The sequence below is a fragment of the Saccoglossus kowalevskii genome, chromosome 6 (genome assembly GCF_978046115.1).
Source record: "Saccoglossus kowalevskii chromosome 6, keSacKowa6.1, whole genome shotgun sequence".
Classification (NCBI taxonomy): domain Eukaryota; kingdom Metazoa; phylum Hemichordata; class Enteropneusta; family Harrimaniidae; genus Saccoglossus; species Saccoglossus kowalevskii.
In genome coordinates, this window is record NC_140646.1 from 36,020,770 (window position 1) to 36,044,756 (window position 23,987).

The 23,987-nt window shown below is 33.8% G+C and overlaps 1 protein-coding gene across 2 annotated transcripts; it reads right to left on the bottom strand.

Annotated features, from left to right (window-relative positions):
* Positions 1–2,315: 2,315 nt before the first annotated feature.
* On the bottom strand, positions 2,316–23,939 carry LOC100378337 (flap endonuclease 1-like). Of its 2 annotated transcripts, XM_078013351.1 has the most exons (12): positions 23,867–23,939; positions 23,448–23,575; positions 21,628–21,730; positions 20,118–20,177; positions 19,630–19,846; positions 18,759–18,895; positions 17,542–17,608; positions 17,095–17,226; positions 15,587–15,673; positions 9,683–9,747; positions 3,582–3,696; positions 2,316–3,017 (listed from the first exon to the last, which is right to left on the bottom strand). In XM_078013351.1, the coding sequence occupies exons 2-12, from the start codon at positions 23,527–23,529 to the stop codon at positions 2,943–2,945; spliced, it is 1,140 nt and encodes a 379-aa protein (XP_077869477.1). In that variant the 5' UTR covers positions 23,530–23,575; positions 23,867–23,939; the 3' UTR covers positions 2,316–2,942. The 2 variants fall into 2 exon arrangements, with proteins under 2 accessions (XP_077869477.1, XP_002739622.2); XM_002739576.4 differs by lacking the exon at positions 23,867–23,939 and having other exon boundaries at positions 23,448–23,707.
* Between the last annotated feature and the right edge of the window lie 48 nt (positions 23,940–23,987).

Consider the following 23,987-nt stretch of genomic DNA (forward strand, 5'->3'; position numbering starts at 1 on the left):
CATGTTCTATTTTTTTATGTCTGGCTTTTATTTCTCGCTAATTTTATATTTTCTGAAGGTTTAATAACCTTATTTCTAATTCTAATTTCTGTCTTACTGGAAATCTATTAAATGCATATCAAGTAGTTTTTCTTTCTAAGCAACTGTTATTCGTGGACAGACAGAAACATTTTGTTATTCAATAAAACAAAATGTACATAATTGTTACCTCACTGCTCATGTTTATTAGTATTGTCTTTTTAAGACAACTCCAGCTTAATAACTCTAGCCTAATCCGTCCATTATCTTATACCATTACTTGTACACATTGTAAGATATTGAATATTATGAAGATAATAAAAATTATCATATTATGTTAAATCAACAATGTAGTCTTGTATCATACAAATGGGAAAACCTTAATTGCTCCAATTTTACAAGCAGCATGGGCGGGGACAATATTCTCATATGCGAGTGTGTGCAACTTGTACTAATTAAAATTGCCAATTTACCCAAACTTGTCAACATTCATATTTTGTAAAAAAGACCAGCATGCAAGGAGTTTCTCACTTTTGTATTTGTGAACTGTTTAAACTGTAAACAAGATTGTTCAACAGAAACTTGATATAATCATATTAACTACTGGTATTTGTGTTGTAACATTACTGTTTAAAAAACAATTGTAACCACTTGATGCGCTGGTGGATGAAAGTATAGGCCACCAATATTATCAATTGAGTCCTTGTATTTATATAAACAAGCAGCCTGTCGGCTGAGATAGCTCTGCTGTTAGCAATGCACATTTCAATTAAAGAACAGAAGATATCATTAGAAAATGAACAATATTTTCAACAAGTTTTCAAAAATATAATTTTTAACCATAAATTACAAAAATATTCATCAAAATTAGAGAATTGAAGATATCATCATGAAATGAAAAAATTTGAAAGTGGTCCATATGTAGTATCTATATATGTAATATCAAAGCAATTGGACTTGTAGTTTTTAACAAGAAGTCGAAAATATCACTTTTTACCAAAAATATTTACCAAAATTAGAGATATCATTACAAAATGAACAAATCTGAGAGAGGTACACATGTAGTACCTATATACGTAATATCAAAGCAATTGGACTTGCGGTTTTTAACAAGAAATCGAAAATATCACTTTTTACCAAAAATTACAAAAATATTCACCAAAATTAGAGAATTGAAGATATGATCATGAAATGAACAAATCTGAGAGAGGTCTACCCAAGGTACATATTCACCAAGTATCAAAGCATTAAGGCTTGTAGTTTTCAATAAGAAGTCGAAAAAGTAAAACATTTCCACGGACGGCGGACAATCACTCATATGATAAGCTTCGCCCGACAAAGTCGACAGCAGAGCTAAAAAAGTTAGTACATGTATGTCATATATTAAAAAAATGTTATAACCAGAAAATATCAGTAAATAGAATTATTCTAGTTGTCCAAGAACTATTCAGGTCTGCACATTATAGAAGAATTGTTATGTACCAAATTCATTGAAATAAGACAAGTGGCAGAGATATTGATGAAAAAACTGGCCATTATGCAAATCATGTAATTAATATGCACAGATTTAAATGAAAAAACTAATAAGGTCTGCGCAATGTCGCATACCATGAATGTATGAAGTTTCTTTGAAATTTGATTTAGTACTCCAGATATCAGTGGAAAAGCCAAAATTTGACTATGCAAATTAGTAATTAATATGCATGAATTTAAACCAAAAACCTAATCAAATCTGCATATTAGCTAGGAGCATCTATTCATCAAGTTTCACCAAAAACTAAGCAATGGTTCTTGAGATATCAGTGGAACAGGAAGACACATACAGATGAATTTAAACTGCAAAGACTCCCATTGTGGGCTTTGCACACAAGTCAAAGACCACCAGGTGACCATTTCAGATCCAATCTGCTAAGCAAAGTGATGTGCATTAAGATCTTGAAATATCCAACACAAGTTTTAAAAAAATTCGCCAGAACACAACGGCCAGTGGTGAAATTTACAAGTTTCATTTTAGGACTTTGTCCGAACAGGAACTAAATATTAGAATATAGACAAATCAAAATGTTAATATGCAATTTTGTATATGTATATACCAAATTTACCGAATGAAAATAATGAGTCGCAACTTTCAAGTAGGATACAAGTTCAAGAGAAATTTGCATTTCTGGAAAACAAATGCACAGTGGTGGAACCAAATAATATTCCCAGTTACTGGACAAATGGAACAAAAAACTAGTAATAAATTAAACAGAACATTTCTATAAAGAAATTGTTTAATAACAGAAAAACTAATACAATTACTACAGAAATTACATTTTTATTAGGTTTATACATTATTAAAACAACTGTTCAGTCAATTCGATGAAACAGCAACTCTGAGACCATTTTCACAATATAAAAACATTTTTATGCGATTCATTATTAATCTAAATGCTATACTGTAAAACTAAAAGGGGTAATACTGGTAACTTTTCACATGATTTTACAAATTCAATAATAAAGTAAAGTAATTCAATAAACAAGTAAAGCTAGAAGTATATATCATACATTTTTGTGTAAGATAATGATAAAAAAGACTTAATGTATAATCAATTGGTGGAGTGCTACGCCAGTACCAACATAAATGACCAGTATGAAGACTGCTGCCAAGATCTTGTAGTATATACAAATAAATACTAGGTTCATTTCATGTACAAATTATTGTTGATCACAGAATCACACATTCAATAATACATGGCAAGACTTTAATAACATGGAAATCAATGTTTTGTACTAATACATTAACTGTGATTTAATTAGGTAATACATATTTTGTCTTGAAATGTAAACATTTCATGTTTGCACATCAAGAGTGATACATGTAACTTTATTGATGATGATGAACATGGTTTAAATTCTTTGCACATGTAAATAATCTCACACCATTATCGCCCTTTGCGAAACTTTCCGCCGCCAGTCTTGGTTTTTTTCTTCTGTGCCGAACCTTTGCTATCTGTGCTCTGTGGAGGAAACAATAAGTTACATATCAAATAACATTGATTTTTGGTGAATGACTACATGTGCTTATAAATTATACATGTTCTAGACCATAAGTGAGGATGGTTTTATTTACCCGCCTGAGACCAAAAAGGTTTTATGCTATTTTTAGCCTTCCCAATATGCCTTGTTTGAATCTGACTGGCCAAACTTTTCAAAGAAAGGTTTAAGTAATTACATTATTATTGATTTTGTTGATCATTTTACACTGGTTTTGTTTATAGGATTTACAGTTATTAGCTTGCGTAGAAATGCCAGATTGAAATCCTTATAACTATCAAAAACGGAGACTTATTTTCACTTTTGTGCATCTAAGACATACCTGATTCAATTACGCTTAACTTCACACACAGACATATCATACATACATAAGGACATAAGTTTGTTTGTGGTAACATTGGAAGCAGGAAAAGGCAGGTAGAAAAAAAAAATTTCTTCTTCCAATGTATCCTAACATAATGGCATCAGCAAAAGTGCTTGACGTGATTGATACAGTGCCTTATATTAATCATTGTTGTGAAACATACCTTTCGTTTGATAGATGGGGAAGCCATTACTGAAAAGAAACTATCCAGCCTTCCCTGTGTTGATGTATGTCTTGCTTTCAATAGTTTCTTTGCACCATTTTTTATACGATCCTCACTGCAAACAGATGTGTAATATTTCAGAATGGATACAACACATAACGTGTACATACTCAAGGATGGAAAAAACTATTGTAATCAACAAAGTAATTCCGAATTGATCCTAAATTAGTCAAGATATGTAGAGATTTTTCAATCAAAATGGTTGAAAAATTAATGTACAATTGCATCTGAGAAATCTCAAAATATTGTTTATTTGCACAAATTTTAAGACCAAATTAAAATTAAATGTAATTTGCCTCAAACTTTTAATAATTTTGTTTCAAACATAGATCCAGAAAACAAGTGGTCACAGACAATATTTTCTAGAAGCTCTCATTGAAGTTTGAACAAATTTTGATCAATTTGTTTGCACAAGTGTGTTCGGAGGAAGTACATCTCTAGAGATATTTAGACAAAGTCTGAAAATTTGTACATCATAGATATGTTGTGAGCAAGTTTGTAAAATGATATTGACGACAGGAATTTATCTCCCAGAATGCATTCCAGTTTCTATTGAAGTTAAGGTAGAGATGCAGTTTATTTGTGAATTTCAATCAAAAATAGTTTTTTTCGTTTTTTATATAGATTTTTATCTAAAGAACATTCTGTGAAAATTTGACCAATGAATTCTTATTGGAACACCATTAAAATTGCTGTTTATTTTCTGGTTAAAAATAAAAAAACACTCACACGTGGTAATGTTTATGCCCAATTGCCTAATTTGCATGAGTAACCAAATAACAGGACCTTTGATTGACAATATGCAAACGGAGATTGTACGGGTCGTAGTTCATTCAATTCACGCGCATGTGCAATTATTCTCAAACCAGTTCTCGCTCGCTAGCAAACCAAACATATTTCCTCAGCATTTTTTCCTAATTTTTATCATTACATTATGCGTGGTGTGAAAAGAAAGAAAGGTAGAAAGAAGATTCAGATGATTTCTATGTCGGAACATGGACGTACTAGAGTACGTCCATGGTCGGAAGAGGCAAAAGCTACACTGAAGGCATCAGCCCATCGAACGAAAAACAAAATCGATGTGAGCGTCCAAACATGACTTTCCCTGAAGGCATGAATCCGAGTTTCTGATTGACTGAGAGATTTTATTTTTAAATAATTGTTCTCAAAAAATAAACTGAGCATGTGAAGAATAATTTAACATTGTTTACAGTGATAACTGCTCATTGTCGAAACGAAGCTTACCCATTCACGCTAGTCACAATTAAAAACCTCATACTCTTGAATAAGCGTCAATGACTACGGTAAAACTTAGAAAATGACGCCAAAATACACCTTAAAAGTCCCATTTTATTTTTTTCCTAAATCCCATCCCGAATTTACGACAGAATCTGGTCCCTCAAATAAGGGACACGCGAGTTTTGATTCTAACCGGATATATTGCACTGGGTCGGGGAGATACAAACTTTTGTGTATCTTTTGTCCAATGGGTTTTGCTAGGTGGTGCGAGACAGCTTTGTTTGCAACCGGCCGAACTCCGTTTAATTCAATGAAGCAAACAACTGACAATGCTAAAATAAATTGCAGAGGTACGCTAAAATTAATTGAAAACAACCAAATAATTTCAATGAAAAAATCAAAGAAAGCTTAGAAAGAACTCCCATGTGCTGAGAGTATTGGAGACACATTAAATATAATTCGAAATTATTTAGCTGAAAACTAATTATGCAAATCAGAAAATTAATATGACCAGATTTGAGTGTAAAACTAATGAGTTCTGCGCAATGTAACAGAAAATCTATGTCTCCAAGTTTAATTGAAATGTGATTAGAACCAAAAAATTATGAATTATTATGCTTATTAGGGAATTAATATGAACAGATTTTTACCCAAAACTAATTAGGTTTGTACATTGTCCTAGAGCATCTTTATACTAAGTTTCATTGAAATGGAATAATTAGTACCGTGAAAACGCCAAAATTTCGACCCCTCTAAAAATTCGATCGCCTATTTATTTGCCGGTTTCTGTGTTTTATTTACCTACAAATTTTCGACTCCACTAAAAATTGCCGACTCATTCTTATTCGAAAATTGCGACCAGTTTTAGTTTTCCCCCAAACGAAAAAAAAAACGATGTGAGCGTTCAAGCGGGACCTTCCTCGAAGGCATGAATCCGGGTTTCTGATTGACTGAGAGATTTTTATTTTATTGGTAACGAAAATATATTCTAAATAAACGAAGTTTCAAATAAAAACGAACACAAAAATCTCGGCATGCTGCGTTTCTGAATTGTTGATTATTACTGTACTCAGTAGTGATTATAATAATGTACACAAAATAAATTTGTTGAATGGTTATGAAATACAAATAAAAGTCAACTTAGTTTCATCGTAAGCGAATGATTCCGGTCTCGTATAAACGTTTGATGCTGTAGGATATCCGCCATGTTCTCTTAGGTCAAATAGGTCAAATCGCTAATTAACCAATCAAAAAGCTGGATGATGCCAACGTGTTCAAATTACCATAGCTTATTTAAATATGTTAATGTTATTGAACGCAATGCGGAAGAAATTGGTGTTGTAGTACGATATTTTGGCTTGGATTTTGATGCGAAAACGGCATGATTTTTTTTAAATAAAAAAATTAGTTGTTTTTAAAAAATAAACTGGTCATCTGAAGAATAATTTAACATTGTTCACAGTGATAACAGCTCATTCTCGAAAGGAAGCTTACCCGCTCACGCTAGTCACGATAAAAATCATACACGTGTACTCTTGAATAGACAAACGTCAATGACTACGGTAAAACTTAGACTCTATTTTAGCCGGCAGGATTGATTGAAATGTCCGAAAAATGACGCCAAAATACACCTTAAAAGTCCCATTTTATTTTCTTAAATCCCATTTTATTTTTTAATCCAAGGGCGAATTTACGGCAGAATTTGGTCCCTCAAATAAGGGACACGTGAGCTTTGATTCTAACCGGATACATTGCACTGGGTCGGGGAGATAGTTTGCTAAACTTCCATGCATCTTTTGTCCAATGGGTACCTGTACTTCGAACATTCGCAAGTTTTTCTAGGTAGTGCGAGACAGCTTTGTCTTTTGACCTATTAGTTTTGTGCTGACCTCTTCTCCGCGTCTTGATGTTTTGTTTTGCTTGTCATAATACTCACTGATTGATGACTTTGTTTAGATTTTGAGTTACAACTCGGCCACGACCTTTGCTTTTACCGTGAAACATGAGGAAGTTTACGTCAATTGACGGACATTGCATTTTTTAAAAACTAATGAAGCACACTGTCTATCATCCCCATTTTTTCATTTGCTGATTTCTATTCTGAAAAATTCGACCGTCCGAAAATGCACCTTAATTTTGACTATAAAAACACGTCACATATCGAACACCAATTATTTAAAACCGGTCGAAATTTTGGAGTTTTTACGGTACTTTAGATATCAGTGTGAAAGCTTAAAATTGGTTAATTATGCAAATTAGGTAATTAATATGTACAGATTTTAACCCACAATTATTCAGGTCTGTCTATTGTCCTACAGCATCCATGTACATTCATTGATATGTGATGTATAGTACCTGAGATATCAGTGTGAAAGTTGGTTAATTATGCAAATTAGGTAATTAATATGCACAATTATTTACCCTAAAACAAATCAGGTCTCTGCATAGTCCTAAAGGATCTATGTACCAAGTTTCATTGAAATGCGATGATTAGTACTTGAGATACCTGTGGAAAAGCTGAAAATTAACTAATTATGCAAATTAGGTGATTAATATGCACAAATATTTATCGAAAACAATCAATCTCTGCATAGTCCTTGAGTATGTAAGTACCAAGTTTCATTGAAATGTAATGCTAACTACTTATATCAAATGCTGAAAATTAATTAATTATGCAAATTAGGTAATTAATATGTACTGATATTAACTTAAAAACTATCAGGTCTGTGCAGTGTCGTATGACATCTATGTACCAAGCTTCATTGAAATGTGATGATTAGTACTTGAGATATCAGTGGAAAAACCGAAGATTGACTAATCATTATGCAAATTAGGTAATTAGTATCCACGGATTATTACCAAAAACTAATCAAAACCTAGCATTAGTTCAGAGCATCTATGTACCAAGTTTCATCAAAATCCAATGAGTGGTTGTTTAGATATCAGTGGAACAGTCATGGAACCACTAAAAAATAGCTAATTATCATGCAAATTAGGTAATTAATATGCACGGATTTTTACCAAAAATTAATCAAATCTGCGCATATGTTCAGAGCATCTATGTACCAAGTTTCATCAAAATCCAATGAGTGGTTCTTTAGATATCAGTGGAACAGTCATAGAACAGCTAAAAATTAGCTAATTATCATGCAAATTAGGTAATTAACGAGCATGGATTTTTACCAAAACCTAATCAAATCTGCGCATTGGCCCAGAGCATCTATGCACCAAGTTTCATCAAAAACCGATGTATGGTTCTTGAGATAGCAGTGGAACAGTCGGACACACATACACACACACACACATACACACATACACACATACACACACACATACAGACACACTAACTGCAAAGACTCCCATTTTGTGCTTCGCACATGGGAGTCAAAAATCACAGAGAGAGGTAACTTGATACATTACGATAACAACTCTTTTGACGCGCTGACCGCTTCTCCGCGTCTGATGTTTTGTTTTCCTTGTCATAATACTCACTGATTGATGATTTTGTTTTGATTTTTGAGTTTTTTAGCTTGCAACTCGGCCACGACCTTTGCTTTTTCTGTGAAAAATGGGGAAGTTTACGTCAATTTGACAGACATTTCATTTTTTTTAAACTAACGAAGCACACTGTTTAGCACTCCTATTTTTTTCATTTGCCGATTTCTATTCAGAAAAATTCGTCCGCTCGAAAATGCACCTTAATTTCGCACTCTTAAAACATGTCAGATTTCCAACACTAATTATTTAAAACCGGTCGAAATTTTAAAACTTTTACGTTAGGAGCTGGAGCTCTCTTCTTGCAGGCGACCGTCGCCGGTAGTACAACAGCATGTTTTGTACGTACATCCTCCGTGCGCTGATTGTCTGCGACTGTCTTAGAAAATCCCTGAATAAGGCTTTGCCAAAATCGGATAAAATATAAAAATGCCTCCTTAAAAAACGAACAGAATTCAAATATTTCTTTTAACAAATATGTTGCAGTGGGAAAAATGGGATTGGAAACGATGAACAAAACTTCTGTGCCTCACGTTTCGATTCTAGGATTACGCGATTATTCATTATTGTGCGTTCGCTTCCTGGAGTTGGTTCTCAATACTACATAAAAATCATCAAGGATAAATAATTTAATATCCCACTTTGTACTCTTCACGGTAAACCATAGGCTCTGAAATACTCGTAGATTTTTTATTGAAAATACATCGAAGAGAAGCCATGATGTTTTGATCGTGATAAAAGGTCACCTTCCTAGGACCCCCCCCCCCCCCCCCCCCCCCCGTTTAATAATTCATGAGATGACGTCATATTTACTGGGCATTGCCACGTGTTTTTACCGACCCCATCAAAACACTGGTATGAATGACGTTTTTCTGATTTATATATTCAAGAGCAGTTGTTCTGGTCCAACGATTTTACATAAAATGTCTATGTCTATACGTTAACTTTCAATTTCAATAGTCTAGAAATTCTGACAAAGTATGACAAAGCAGTAAATCCTGGTTTAACGCGCAAATATGCAAATTAGCCTTTTTCTCGTCTTCTATTTTTGGTGAATTCTTGAGTTTTAAATTAAAATAGCTGATAGACGCTTTGGCCATTTGCATAAAGACAAGTTTTACAAAGCTTGTATAATAAGCTTTCAGAAAATATATAACATGTTGGATATACAATACCATCTTCATTGTCTAATTACTCAATTAAAAAGCAAGCCAAATAAACTGCATCTCTACCTTAAATTTGTTAATGTAGCAATGAACCATAAATTTTTTAAAATATTACTTCAATAATAATAGACTACTACTCACGCAAAACCCTTTTGTTTAGACATGTAGTCAATTAAGCCATCCTCATCTGGGTCAATCCATTTCAACTGCAAATGAAGACAGATTGATTAATGAATACCGTACATCAAGAAATATCCATGTGTCTCTTTTCAGTGAAAATGAAATGCTATCCTTCATTTATATTTAACTACAATGTTGCTCGCAATATACCAGATTCAGCTGATACCCCATCCATCCTAAACCCCACCCATGGGCGGTGTTTCAAATAGTGGGCGATGGTTTTGATCCACACATTGCCTGCCTGACTGAACCAACAGACATTTTAACACACAACAATATTGCCGTTCGACATCTTGCATCTTAGTGCGCTATTTCAAATATGATGCTAAAAATAATTTACTGTGAAGTCACAACCTGTTTGAGAAAACATAACACAAAGATTTTCTCTTGGTATACTCTTTCATAGGATGTATTGGCCTTGAAAAGGGCCGTTTAGTTTAAGTGGTAATCAAATTATAGTATATGTACAGAATGTTTTGTAATATTGCCCGGATTATATTTGCCTGGGCTTTGGAATTAAATCACAAAGCAATCAAGAGAGACGTAGAGATCAATATAATATAAAATATGATTGCATTATTTTGTGAATATACATCATGCATGGTCTCAGAAAATGTTTAGAAAGATTAATGTTTGGCGTAGACCAAATATAATCACGCAAAGTATAAATTGAAAGTGTTTTAATACATTAGTGAAAAGGTCGCATTTTACTTGAACAAGAACACTGGTGTATCATGGACTTGGTACAATATACGCTGCGACAACTGAGTGATCAACAACAACTTGCTGCGTGGCGATGCTGACATCAAGTGTGTGTTGACCGAAGTTTGACCCCCCCCCAAGTCACGAGCTGAACTGGCACGTTACCTTACCAAATTTGTCCTTTCGTGCTCCACATGTCGATCTAGTAATAATGTTATATCCGACGGTACTGTAATTACACAATTTATATGCACTGGCTTTGAATACTTATTTCAACATAGTTTACTTAGTGTGCTGCTTTTCTAATTACGCAAATTTGTTTTACAATATTGTACAGGCTCTGAATATTTTAAATTTACAATGTATTGCTTTCATAATAAATACACAAACTCATGTTATTTTTACTATTGTTAGGGCACTGATCCAGGGTATTGGGTCTGTGAATATTTCAATAATACCGACTTGATAATGTGTTGCATTCGTAATGATTATTATTTTATTCAAAATAAAGTGAATATGTAATATAATCCATACAATATATACTATAAACTCTGGGCAGCTCACTTCGATCGCATTATTCGTAATATGTGTCATCTTTTGGTCCACACATTTCTAAACAAGCAGCCTCTCGGCTGAGATAGCTCCGCAATGCACATTTCAATTAAACAACAGAAGATATCATTAGAAAATGAACAATATGCATAGTATCAATGCAATGGGACTTGCTGTTTTCAACAAGAATTCAAAAATATCATTTTCACCATAAATGATTGTGGTTTTTAACAAGAAGAAATATCACTTTTTACCAAAAATGACAAAAATATTCACCAAAATTAGAGAATTGAAGATATCATCATGAAATGAACAAATTTGAGAGTGGTCCACATGTAGTACATATATATGTAATATCAAAGCAATTGGACTTGCAGTTTTTAACAAAAAGTTGAAAATATCACTTTTTACAAAAAATGACAAAAATATTCACGAAAATTAGAGAATTGAAGATATCATTACAAAATGAACAAATCTGAGAGAGATCTACATGTAGTACCTATATATGTAATATCAAAGCAATTGGACTTGCGGTTTTTAACAAGAAGTCGAAAATATCACTTTTTACCAAAAATGACAAAAATATTCACCAAAATTAGAGAATTGAAGATATGATCATGAAATGAACAAATCTGAGAGAGGTCTGCCCAAGGTACATATACACCAAGTATCAAAGCATTAAGGCTTGTAGTTTTCAAGAAGAAGTAAAATAAGTAAAACATTGACACGGACGACGACGGACAATCACTCATATGATAAGCTCTGCTCGACAAAGTCAACAGCGGAGCTAAAAAAAGTCAAATCCTCCAAAAATTTGACGAGGGCAGACAGTGTTCTCCCCAGGCCAAAACAGCGTCGCGGGCCCCGACGCGATCGGATTTGCCCACGACGCTATGTGTTTCCTCTGCGATGCTATTATTTATCCCGTGATCTGATTTCTTCAGTCTCTCGCAGACTGTAAGTTTCCTGGCTAACTACAAATGCATTGTATTAACGCCAATTTCCCGGGATAATCCCCTGTTGTTTCTCATTGGTTGGATATCGTTTTAAAAAAACAAAGCAGTTTCATAAAGACAAAGCCGTAAGCCCCGGTGTCAAACGCTCTTTGCCAAACGTATATTCATATGCAAATGATATAGTCACACTTGGGGTCAAAAGCCACATGTTTCCGGTGTGTACGAAACGTATTTTCATTATTATTTTTAGAAATGTAGTAGTACTATTATTCTAAGTTTTGATTTTTGTCAGTATTTTTGAAATTGTATTTGTTTTTTGAGATCAAAATGTGAAAAAATATATATTTATGATGTAAAGAATTTTGACCTCGTGATTGTGAATCCAAGATGGCGTCACCCACGTAAGATCCAGCGAGCGTGAACTTCCCAATCAGATCGCATATCGTGCTCAGATTCGGATGAATTAACAGTTGACTCGTAACAGTTGTTGTACTTAACCGGAAAACAACAGAAACGGAAGACAAGCAATGAGAATAATCAACCCTATGTTTAATTTACCAGGACTGAACAGGGTTTTATAAAGTTGCTGATTGCTGGGCCAAGCAAAGGAACAGAAAACTCAGTATTTCTGCAGGACATTTGCAATACTAAACATGCAGTGAAATAATTGTATACAGATTGTACATAAAATAAATAGAAAAAAAGGAAAAAAACTGGTTTTGATTTATTTGTCCATATGACAAACAATATGTTAATTATATGCTAATTATTATGCAAATTAGCCACGACTCTATGAAAAATTTCTGGGGAGAACACTGGGCAGCGTATCAGCCGAATCCGGTAATTAAAATCTCACCACAGAATGCAAATGATCACAATGAATAAATTTGACAAAATTTTAGGTAGTTATTTTTTCCCTAATGTCAAGGACAAATCAGTCTCTTTTAGTTCAATTGTGAACAAAACTCAAACGAGTCATAAATCTTGAATCTGATGTTCAAACATGTAGACATGAGCAAAAAGTTGTATGACATATACAAACAGTTTGAATGTGACCAGGCACAGTATATCAGACATGCAGCTCTGGAAGCACATTCTTTAAAACAAAATGGCCACCAGTCGGCCAGTTTGAATCTGATCTGAAAAATAAAATGAATCAATGCATGAACTAAGTTCGAACAAAATCCAACCACACACAACCAAGTTTTTGTTTCAGATTAGAAGAAACGCAATTTTGATGAATTTTTAACATTAAAATTACTGCCATTTAGCCATCTTGAAACTGATAATCAAACAGATACACAACATGTGCGACAATAAGCATGATTGACAAATAAAGTTTTAACATGATTGGTCAAGGTTTTTCAGAGATATAGCTCTAGAACTACATTTACTAATCAAAGAAAGTTTAGAAAGAACTCCCATGTGCTGAGAGTATTGGAGACACATTAAATATAATTCGAAATTACTTAGCTGAAAACTAATAATGCAAATCAGAAAATTAATATGAACAGATTTGAGTGTAAAACTAATGAGGTCTGCACAATGTAACAGAAAATCTATGTTTCCAAGTTTAATTGAAATGTGATTAGAACCAAAAAATTATGAATTATATTATGCTTATTAGGGAATTAATATGAACAGATTTTACCCCAAACTAATTAGGTTTGTACATTGTCCTAGAGCATCTTTGTACTAAGTTTCATTGAAATGGAATAATTAGTACTTTAGATATCAGTGTGAAAGCTTAAAATTGGTTAATTAGGTAATTAATATGTACAGGTTTTAACCCACAATTATCCAGGTCTGTCTATTGTCCTACAGCATCCATGTACATTCATTGATATGTGATGTTTAGTTCCCGAGATATCAGTGTGAAAGTTGGTTAATTATGCAAATTAGGTGATTAATATGCACAAATATTTACCAGAAACTCATTGGGTCTGCATAATTCTAGATTCATTGAAATGTGATGATTAGTACTTTAGATATCAGTAGAAAAGCTGAAAATTAATTATGCAAATTATTTATTAATATGCACAATTATTTGCCCTAAAACTAATCAGGTCTTTGCATAGTCCTAAAGGATCTATGTACCAAGTTTCATTGAAATGCGATGATTAGTACTTGAGATACCCGTGGAAAAGCTGAAAATTAACTAATTATGCAAATTAGGTGATTAATATGCACAAATATTTATCAGAAACAATCAATCTCTGCATAGTCCTCGAGTATGTAAGTACCAAGTTTCATTGAAATGTAATGCTCACTACTTATATCAAATGCTGAAAATTAATTAATTATGCAAATTAGGTAATTAATATGTACTGATATTACCATAAAAACTATCAGGTCTGTGCAGTGTCATATGACATCTATGTACCAAGTTTCATTGAAATGTGATGATTAGTACTTATATCAAATGCTGAAAATTAATTATGCAAATTAGGTAATTAATATGTACTGATATTACCATAAAAACTATCAGGTCTGTACAGTGTCATATGACATCTAGATATCAGTGGAACAGTCATAGAACAGCTAAAAATTAGCTAATTATCATGCCAATTAGGTAATTAACGAGCATGGATTTTTACCAAAACCTAATCAAATCTGCGCATTGGCCCAGAGCATCTATGCACCAAGTTTCATCAAAAACCGATGTATGGTTCTTGAGATAGCAGTGGAACAGTCGGACACACATATACTTGTATTGCTATATGTTCAGAGGACTTCATTGGATTAACTTTTAATATAGTTGAATTAACTTTTAATATAGTTGCGATATGAACTCGATTAAAACGCGTTCCTATATAGGGTTGCGTTTTAATTGGAGTTTAATTAAACTCAATTACAATGCAATACAATGGAGAATTGCATTTTAATTAAGTTTAATTAAACAAGAGTTGAATATCCCGTGACTGAACATAGAAATGTTTGCGAAGCTTAGGTTTAGTATCGGGGTAAGGTATGGTACAATTATATTAATATTAATATAACCTGAACCATACCTTCCCCCGATACTAAACCTAAGCTACGCAAAACGTATTAATAATCGAATTAACTATTAATATAAATTATGTTTTCCGAGGACTATGAAAAAGGTCCTCGGAAGGTGTGTATGTCCTCGGAAGTAGCTATATATCTGTATTTTTGTCCTCGCAACATATAGCAATCCAAGTACACATACACACATACACACACACACACACACACACACACACTAACTGCAAAGACTCCCATTTTGTGCTTCGCACATGGGAGTCAAAAATGACCACCAGTCTGGCATTTTGAATCTGATCTCCAAAAAAAAAATGACATTATGATAGCATCAACATGCCATAATGTCCAATTATGTACTTTGTTTGAACGAAATTAATCCATACCTAAATGGCAGAAATGATGAATTTTTAATAAAATGACCCCCCCCCTCCCCATTCATCCATCTTGCACAAGACCATGAAACGAATAGAGGCGACATATCCCAAAATACATGATGTGTGCGTGTGTGGTTTGAATGTGATTAGCCAAGGCAAGTCCATGATACAGGTCCAGACCAAGTGGAGGAGGAGGACAGGAGAATGGGGGACTAAATTTATAATGTTCTCATTGAGAGAATATCGCATTGACCTCTGTTAAACTAATCATTTATTACCTCTATATCAACACCTGCAGTAACATTTGGTTTTTTAAACAATTCCCTTGCTTCTTTGTACAACCACCCATCAGGAACAGTATACTTCTGTAAATAAAAATTGTAAAAATGAAGAATTATAGTTCAAGGTCTGATAAACACAAACTAAAAAGAGCTAATTTTAACAAATCATGAAAAAACATTTTTGTACCGTACTTCCCAACCATAAGCCACTCCCAGAATATAAGCCCACCCCTATATTTTTAGACATTTAATGAGTTGAAGGCCATCCCCGATAATAAGCCCTGGGTGTTTTTATCGAGCATCTTTGACATTTATTAAAATATACAGGTATAAGTGTGTTTCACTGCATACAAATCTTACTTAGTATGGTAGTTTGGTTATTGAAACCTGGTCATTGGACATTGTTTTACATTCCGAATAATCTAATCCATTGAGACTATCATCAATAGGGTGTGAATTAGTCAACGTGACCGGTTGGCGAACGTGAAAGGTGTTTAAATACTACCAAGGGTTTTTTCTAAACCTGGAAACAGCACCCTGATACTCCCTGATGGCGCCCTTTTACCAAATTGCTAATTGAACTTTTATGTCATAAATACGGTATATTTATTTTCTCAAATATATTTTTCTCCATGAAAACTTCCCAGCAACACCAGCTGACAATGGACACCAAATACACTAAAATTACTCCGAAAATATTTCAATGGCGATAGATACATCATTAAAACGACACAGAAACCTCCCGATATGGAGTTTCCAGGTCGATCCGCCTGTGTGTGCTCCTTCTTGTTCATTTTTTTTAAAGAAAAACCCCTGCTACCTCCACACTTAGTTTACCTTTCGAATTAATTTGCAAGAAGTTTGCGAAAAACATCCCACAACGAAGACAATCTTGCCTTTGACTGTTTTCCAACATACCCTACCCTACCCGTAAATTCAGACTGTATGTAAATCGTATTGTAATAAAATGTGTGTATTTTTATGAACATGTTCGTTTCTTCATTGTAACAGTGTTACAGAAATCAATGACGACTTGTTTGCTTTTTTCTTCAAAAAGACTAATATTCTCTGCGCCTGGCATGGAGAACGAAAAATGTAATTAGGATAATTTTTTGTGGATGGTAAGAGGGTTACAATAGTAAACCAAAAAAACCCCAAAAAAATCATCTTTCCCCTGATTTTACATGTTGAGGCCTCTGGGCTTATGATCGGGGATGTACAATATACAAATTGATTGCTGATGTAGCGACATAAATTTCACCAACTAATTTTAGTTCTTGATTTTGATCTGGAAATCCATGTGATATTTTCTCCCCCAATGCCTAACAATAGAATCTACTGTCAGCAGCAACTCATCACAATTGCAGCTTGGACTAGCTAGGCACTTGGAGTGACATATCAAGTAGAATGATGCATACATTCAAAGCTAAAGACAAAAGCATATAGAGGACATACAGTTGTGTTTCTCTTTATGATCATACAGAGCTGGTGATTTTTATACAGACCTTTGAATCAAGATGTGCAATGACTTCTTCTATGGTTTTGTGCTGTCTAATAAGGTCTATAGCCCTCTTTGGTCCAATACCTCTGATAGAATCACAATAATCACACCCAAGTAATATGCATAAATCAATAAACTGAAACAGAATGGCAGAAAGCAACTTTCAATTCTATCTGTATATAATGTTATCTGGGTAAAAACGGCATTGAAAACTTTTTTTTTTTTTTCGGTGATAACAGCTCAACTGAGTTTACACATTCACAATTGTAATTGAATAGGCACTAGTGACTACAAGAACCAAAATTATATAATATGATTATTATAATAATAAACTATTATTGCCATTAATAAAATAGTCATTTTATGCAAAACCACACACTTCAAGTTTTACGTTGTTCCTAACAACTGGGATGACAGGAAAAAACATCAGAGTGAAAGTGAGAGACATTACCTCATCCTGGGATAGCTCTAGTTCAGCCAGAATATTATTCAAATTATATTCTTGACAAGGCATCTTCCTACAGAGAACAAAAGATGATTACACTTGGAGACAACATTTTATTTGTCGTCTTCAAACAACATTTTAAGTGTCATTGCTATGTAATGACAAGTATCATAAAAACTGTCATAGTTCATACACCCAGTTAATTAACATTAATTATTAAATGTGTCTTTAATTCACAATTTTGCAAAAAAGGATTTTAAATTGTATTTTTTAATTAACATTTGAACTTTTTGGGAAATAATACAACAAAGAAATTATTTATACAAGGAAATGAAATGAAAAAAATAAATAAAACAGTAATGTGTGGTTCACATTTATTAATTTGCTTTCACAATGTTCATATTAACATGCACTTTTCCACTGATCAATTTCCCCAAAACATGAACTTCAATATCTTACAACAGAGATGTAACTGCAGGCATGCGGCAAGAAAATTAATGTTTCCAAACAATGAATAGAGATAGTAAATTTTCTCAGTAAACATAAGTAGATCATCAAATGACTTTGTGAACATGAACCACCCTGTCATTGATGGGCTAATCTTCAGTTCCTTGTCACTATATATAATCATGGCAAATGTATTGAATTGATTTAAAAAGTATTTTTATAATTCGTGCACAAGAAAAAAATATTTTCGGTTTATACATGCATGCCATTAATACAGTTTTTACAGTATTATTTATACTTATAATATACATGTACAAGGATGGACTGCAACCAATATATTTTAAAAGTTAACAACCTCATTAGTATATTTTTGGGATTGGTTTTCAATTTGAATGCCTGTCATAGTAGGGCTTAATATTGGGTGGAGATCGTCACGCCGCATCCTGTTCGATATGGGACTCAGTGACGTATACAGCAATGTAAAATACATTCTTTGTTTACATGAAAATCAAACACGTGCTGCACGATGACCACCGTTCTTTAATCTTACTGGGGTAATTGCAAAGTCATCGTTTCCATGTTTGGGTATCCCATTTTTGAATTTATTTGATTGAACATTTAGCTCAGCAAAACATTAAGAATTTGTGTAGTATATAAATTTTAACAAGTCAGCCTCATGTCTCAGGCACATACGTGAGATCAGCAGTAAGCATGATGTAGCACTTACACTAAATACATGACCAATAGTTCAACCAAATTTGGAACAAAGTACTAACCTGGCTTCACTGAATGTCATGTGCCTAACAACAGTAGAGGATCCAAAAGTCAGACTATCCATATCCTCTGTGGCAGTCGCATACACTTTACCAGCTTTCACCAACTCCGCACACTGAGCCTCTGCTTCTCCAGGGGCCTAGAAAGGTAAATTTGAGAATACCAAGGGGTACAACTTGTGACAACCTGCAGGTTCTTATCCAATATGCTTAAAAGCATGTATTCCGAGATTGAAATAACTACAAATGTCATAAATATTTCAATTTGTTTTTCAGAAAAAGAGGGGATAATGAATGACTGCAAGGATGTATACATGTAGGTATCAACAAAACCATAAAAAACTGCAGCACCAGCCTTGTGACATTTTTGCCACCAAGTTTCATTTATTTGGCAGTTACATTACTATTACATGTATACCCAAGCAGAATTCCCTATATAAACTTTTATTTGATGAAATCAAACAGCACATGCTCTGGTGTGTTTCTATGGTAAATGTAACACAAAGATATGGGTTAGGATGCATTTCCATGGAAAATCAAATGCAAAGTCACATGTTTTATCAGTCAGGCTATGGCGTGATTTTAGACAGCAAAATCTATTAATTTTATTTGGTGTAAATTGTTATTACAGGAATGCGGATTGATGGATCCAGCTACTTGGCATACCCAATTGAATGATTCCATTTAACCGAGATCAAATACAGGATTTTCTAACACAATCACACATAGGTTTGTAGAAACGGCCATGGACGATTAGCTTCAGCAAAACTGTGCAAATTGGACAATAGCCAAGTCATAGTTTGGACGATTTTACCAACAAGAATGGTTTACATTTGTGAATCCACCCAAATGTACATGCAGATTTAATTCTTACATCAAGATATGGAATTCCCATGAATGTTAACAGCTTTTTACATTCCTCATTGTGTTCTTTTGTGACTTTCACCAATCTCCTTTGATACTTGTTAACGTTCTCTGTCTCTCCTTCCTCTTCAGCCTTGGCAAGCGCTTTTTCCGCTTCCTCACGCTTCTCAGCTCTTTTGGAAAGTTCACCAGATTTCAAATCAGGAGGCTTACCATCAAATACATAGCTGTAAACAAATAACTTTATTATTTAATTTATTATTTTATTTTATTTATAACTTAATTTATTTTTCTTAGACTTGAGACTATGTTGTGAAATATTTGATGGTAAATTGTGGAAAATATTTCAGGGGTGACCCTAGTTCTGAATTATTGTGAACTGCAATAATTTAGCACAAGACTTTGTGAATTCATGTACAGTGGAGCACCAGTAAAAAGATGCATCAAGCAAATAAATATGAAGACCAAATGTTTGTTAACATTGTGTTATATACTTACAGTGGTTTTATCCCATGATCTACCATTCTTATTGTCCTGTAGAACATGCCCATCAAGTGACTGAAAGAAAATTCAGAAAACAAAATTGATATTTCTCTGATTAAGCAAGTAAAAACAAGAATTCATTACTCCAAAGAAATATTTAGGCATTTTTGGCAATTGGGCAAAGCAATGTGCATATCATAACCAATCATGTTGTCAGGACTATCCTGTAAAATATGTTGTACAGGTTATTGAGTAACATTTCAATCTCACTGTAAATTAAGACGTTTTGTTTTTCTTTTTTTCTCTTGGCTGCACACATGAACTGTTCAGAGATTTTTAATTTTCAGCTGAAAGTAAAGTTCATCCGTCTCAAGGCAACCTTCTCGCAATGTTTTTTTCCTCTCGCGTGTTCTGTTAACGCTTATCCCGGAACCTCGTACTTGCTGATGAAGTCACTCAATTTTTTTACCACTTCATCTTTCTTCCCGATTCGCACGGTCAAAGTCACTTCCTTGTCAAGCCATGCACAACGAAATTAGTTCCTAATGTCTTTATCGATCTCTTGCACGGCTACATGTAACTCGTTGTCTTTTGTAACCAATTTCACAATTATCCCAGCATTAAACTTGTAAACAACGATCCAGCAAAGCTAACAATTTAAACAACAAAATGATGTTTTTGGTGAAAAGAAAAACGAAAGCTCTTCACTGATTGGCCCATCAAAACAAACCCAGCCAATCGTGTTAATCTTAACATATTACTTTGAACACTTCAAAATCACTTCGGATTTCATGATTGCACTGAAAAAGAGTCGCGAACATTCTGCATTGGAGACACCACGAGTTGTCTCCCTTCAACCATACACTGATACAGGCCTCTTGCAGCCGACAGTGTGTTTACTTCCGGTGAATAAACAAGATTTGTATTTTTACCCCCTTCTCCCAAGGGTTTAGAAATTCGTGGAATTCTTATCCCTGATTATAAACTCTTAAAAAATAAGAAAATGGCACTATTCAATATTTTTATAAAAGCAATGCATGGCTTTAGATACTATGAATAAAGAAATACAATAGGAACATTTTCAATTGTACTGTAACACAGACAAATATGAAATTTGCCCAGCCTTAATGTCAGACTGGTTGTAAATGCAATGTATTCAAACACTAAAGGAGAAAACGACACATAATTTGATCATAAGTATAAATTATTTGATACCATCAGGTCTTACTGAAATGATTTTGAACCAAACCGTGAAAATCAATGATGTGTATCAATGACCTCCATGAGTACAGACCAACACCAAGTTTGAATGAAACTGGATCAAGCACACAAAATAAATTGTAGATGATATGTGGATATGAATATTTCTTGTCTTTCGTACCAACTTTGAACTTGCCAAGGGCACTACTAAATTTAGATGGAGTAGCAAGGTAATTGTCTATATTAATTTGGTGCCATGTGCCAGTTTGGCTAAACAATGAAAATGGGAGTGAAAATACGGCAGAGAATTTCACATATTTCTCACCTGGTTGTATCTCCATCTTCATTTGTTAACACGTTGCCATCTTGTCGCACTGCGATTAAAAACTGATAAATACTCATCGAGGCATCAATAGCAACTTTACGACCTGCAATGATTGAGACCTCGATAACAGAACACAGTATACAGTTGTCAATTTTGAAAAACTTGAAATACTTGCACCTAATTAATTAGAGGTAAGAGCTCATCAAGCCAGTCATTTAGGATCAAGTGATCCCTTGCATAATTGAATGCTTTGATTTTATCTTAAAATGCACGCGTAGAATATTGTGTATTTAAATGCTTCTCAGAAATTGTCAAATTTCACTAATAAACTTGGGCTCCTCTGAATTTAACCCCCTGGAAGGGTTACCGTAGACCTAATATTGTTTGGATCTCACTAGGTAACTGTCACACCAATTTAATCTTCGAGCATAAATTGCAGGTTATTAATTGTTCAATAGTGTACAGGTAATTACTGTCCTGTTTAAGGATGTAGTAGAGGTTTTTGTGAAGTAAAATATTCAAGTTAACTTTTTCGTAAAAATAAATGTTTACTGTATTCATGATGAGGTTGGTTACATTGTTTTGTCAAAATTCATCCCCGAAAGCATCTAAACTCATGTTCTTTTGGCAAATGAGTCTAAAAATGGTCAGGTCACGGGAAACGAAACACTTAAAAACTATATCAAAACACAAAATAGAATTGAATGCTAATTTGCATATTAAAGAACCAACAGAAACAATACACATGAATGCGTAGCGTAGCTCACTCCTCACAACGCATTGACTATCAAAGATGAATATGAAGAGAAAAGGGGAACCTGTGAGAAAAAAACATAATACGAATGAGTAAAGATAGGAACAAGTACCTGACACGAAAGCGAAGGTCATATTATAAAGTCAAGTCAGACAGTGAGCTTAATGTGACTGAGGATATTGACTGAGAGGACGGTGCCACATTGAAAATTTCTTTGAGTTTGATCGTGTCCCTACACAAACCCTGAATATTGTCACTATATTTCATTATAAAAATAAACCTCATACAACGCCAACAATTTCAGAATTCATGTTGGGAGAGTGATAGAGCTGATAAGGGAGAGTGTTGCAGGTCAAATCATGCGAGAAACATGACAGAAATTGCTTTGCATAGATAGTTTGCATACAATTGAAAACATTCAAAGATAATGATGAAACTCTCGACTTCAAACATTTTCCCACAGACCCAAGTAATTTTACATTTGAAATTCTAATGGTATGTAAATAATATTGTAATAAATTGTGCATATTTTTGTTATCATTTCTGTTCAATCATTGTAGAATTGTTGTTGAAATCAATGACAGTTCATTTTGCAATTTTAATCTCGCCAAAAAAAACCTACTACGAGTACTACCTCGAATCTGACACATGGTGAACAAAATTTGGCCAACATTTTGAAAGGGGTGCATGACTAAGCGCCCACCCCCTCAAAAACACCCTGGCCGCTATGTCAGACAAGTACAGTCTATCACGACACAAGTGTATTTTCAAAACTATGGTACTGAAACACTTTTACAGTTTCAGTAGTTATTTGTTACCATTATTGTCATTGTGAATTTGTGTGTATATTTTCCTGTATTTATTTTGCTGGAGTCTGATATTGGTCCTTTTGACAAATAAATAAATGCTCATCCTATTAGCATCATCTGTCTATCATGGGTCCTCTGTGCTTCATTTTGAATAGTTTGTTTTATTTTTACTATGTACAATGACAAAATAAACATTTTAACTATCAATGGCTAAAGTTGTAATGTGAATAAAACTACTAAACCAGCGTGAGACTTACCGAAGTAATTTTTCATTTCATTCTCCTTTACCGACGATGGAGCGCAATCGGCAATTAGCTTTGCGAGTTGATGTATTCCCATGCTTGTTGTAGCTGTATGGTACGAAAGAACAGGGACTTGAGCAAATCTGGCGAGTGAAGAGCGAAAACAAACTTTAGCTAAGTAAGTGCTGACGACAACAAATTGACTCATGGAAATCACCCGCCAAAATGCATTAGTAGAGTCCCTAAGTAAGCAAGTATTAGCAAGTAAAGTTTTTAATGGAGGAATTCGAATGTTTAAACGCCCAACTAATCATGGTTTTATGCCCAAATTTATATGAATATAATGTTTTATAATGTCTAAAGATAGTTATTCTGGATATTATTTGTTAATGCGAAAAAGAAACGACGTGAACAAAAGGTGAGCAAACAAGTACGCTAATCTTAAATGTGTTAGGTAGTTGTATGATTGTTGCGATTCCCCGTCAATTCTTCTTTTCTCCACGGAAATGACCCTCTAACTTGTTAAGATGTATTATTAAACGACCTGCACATAAA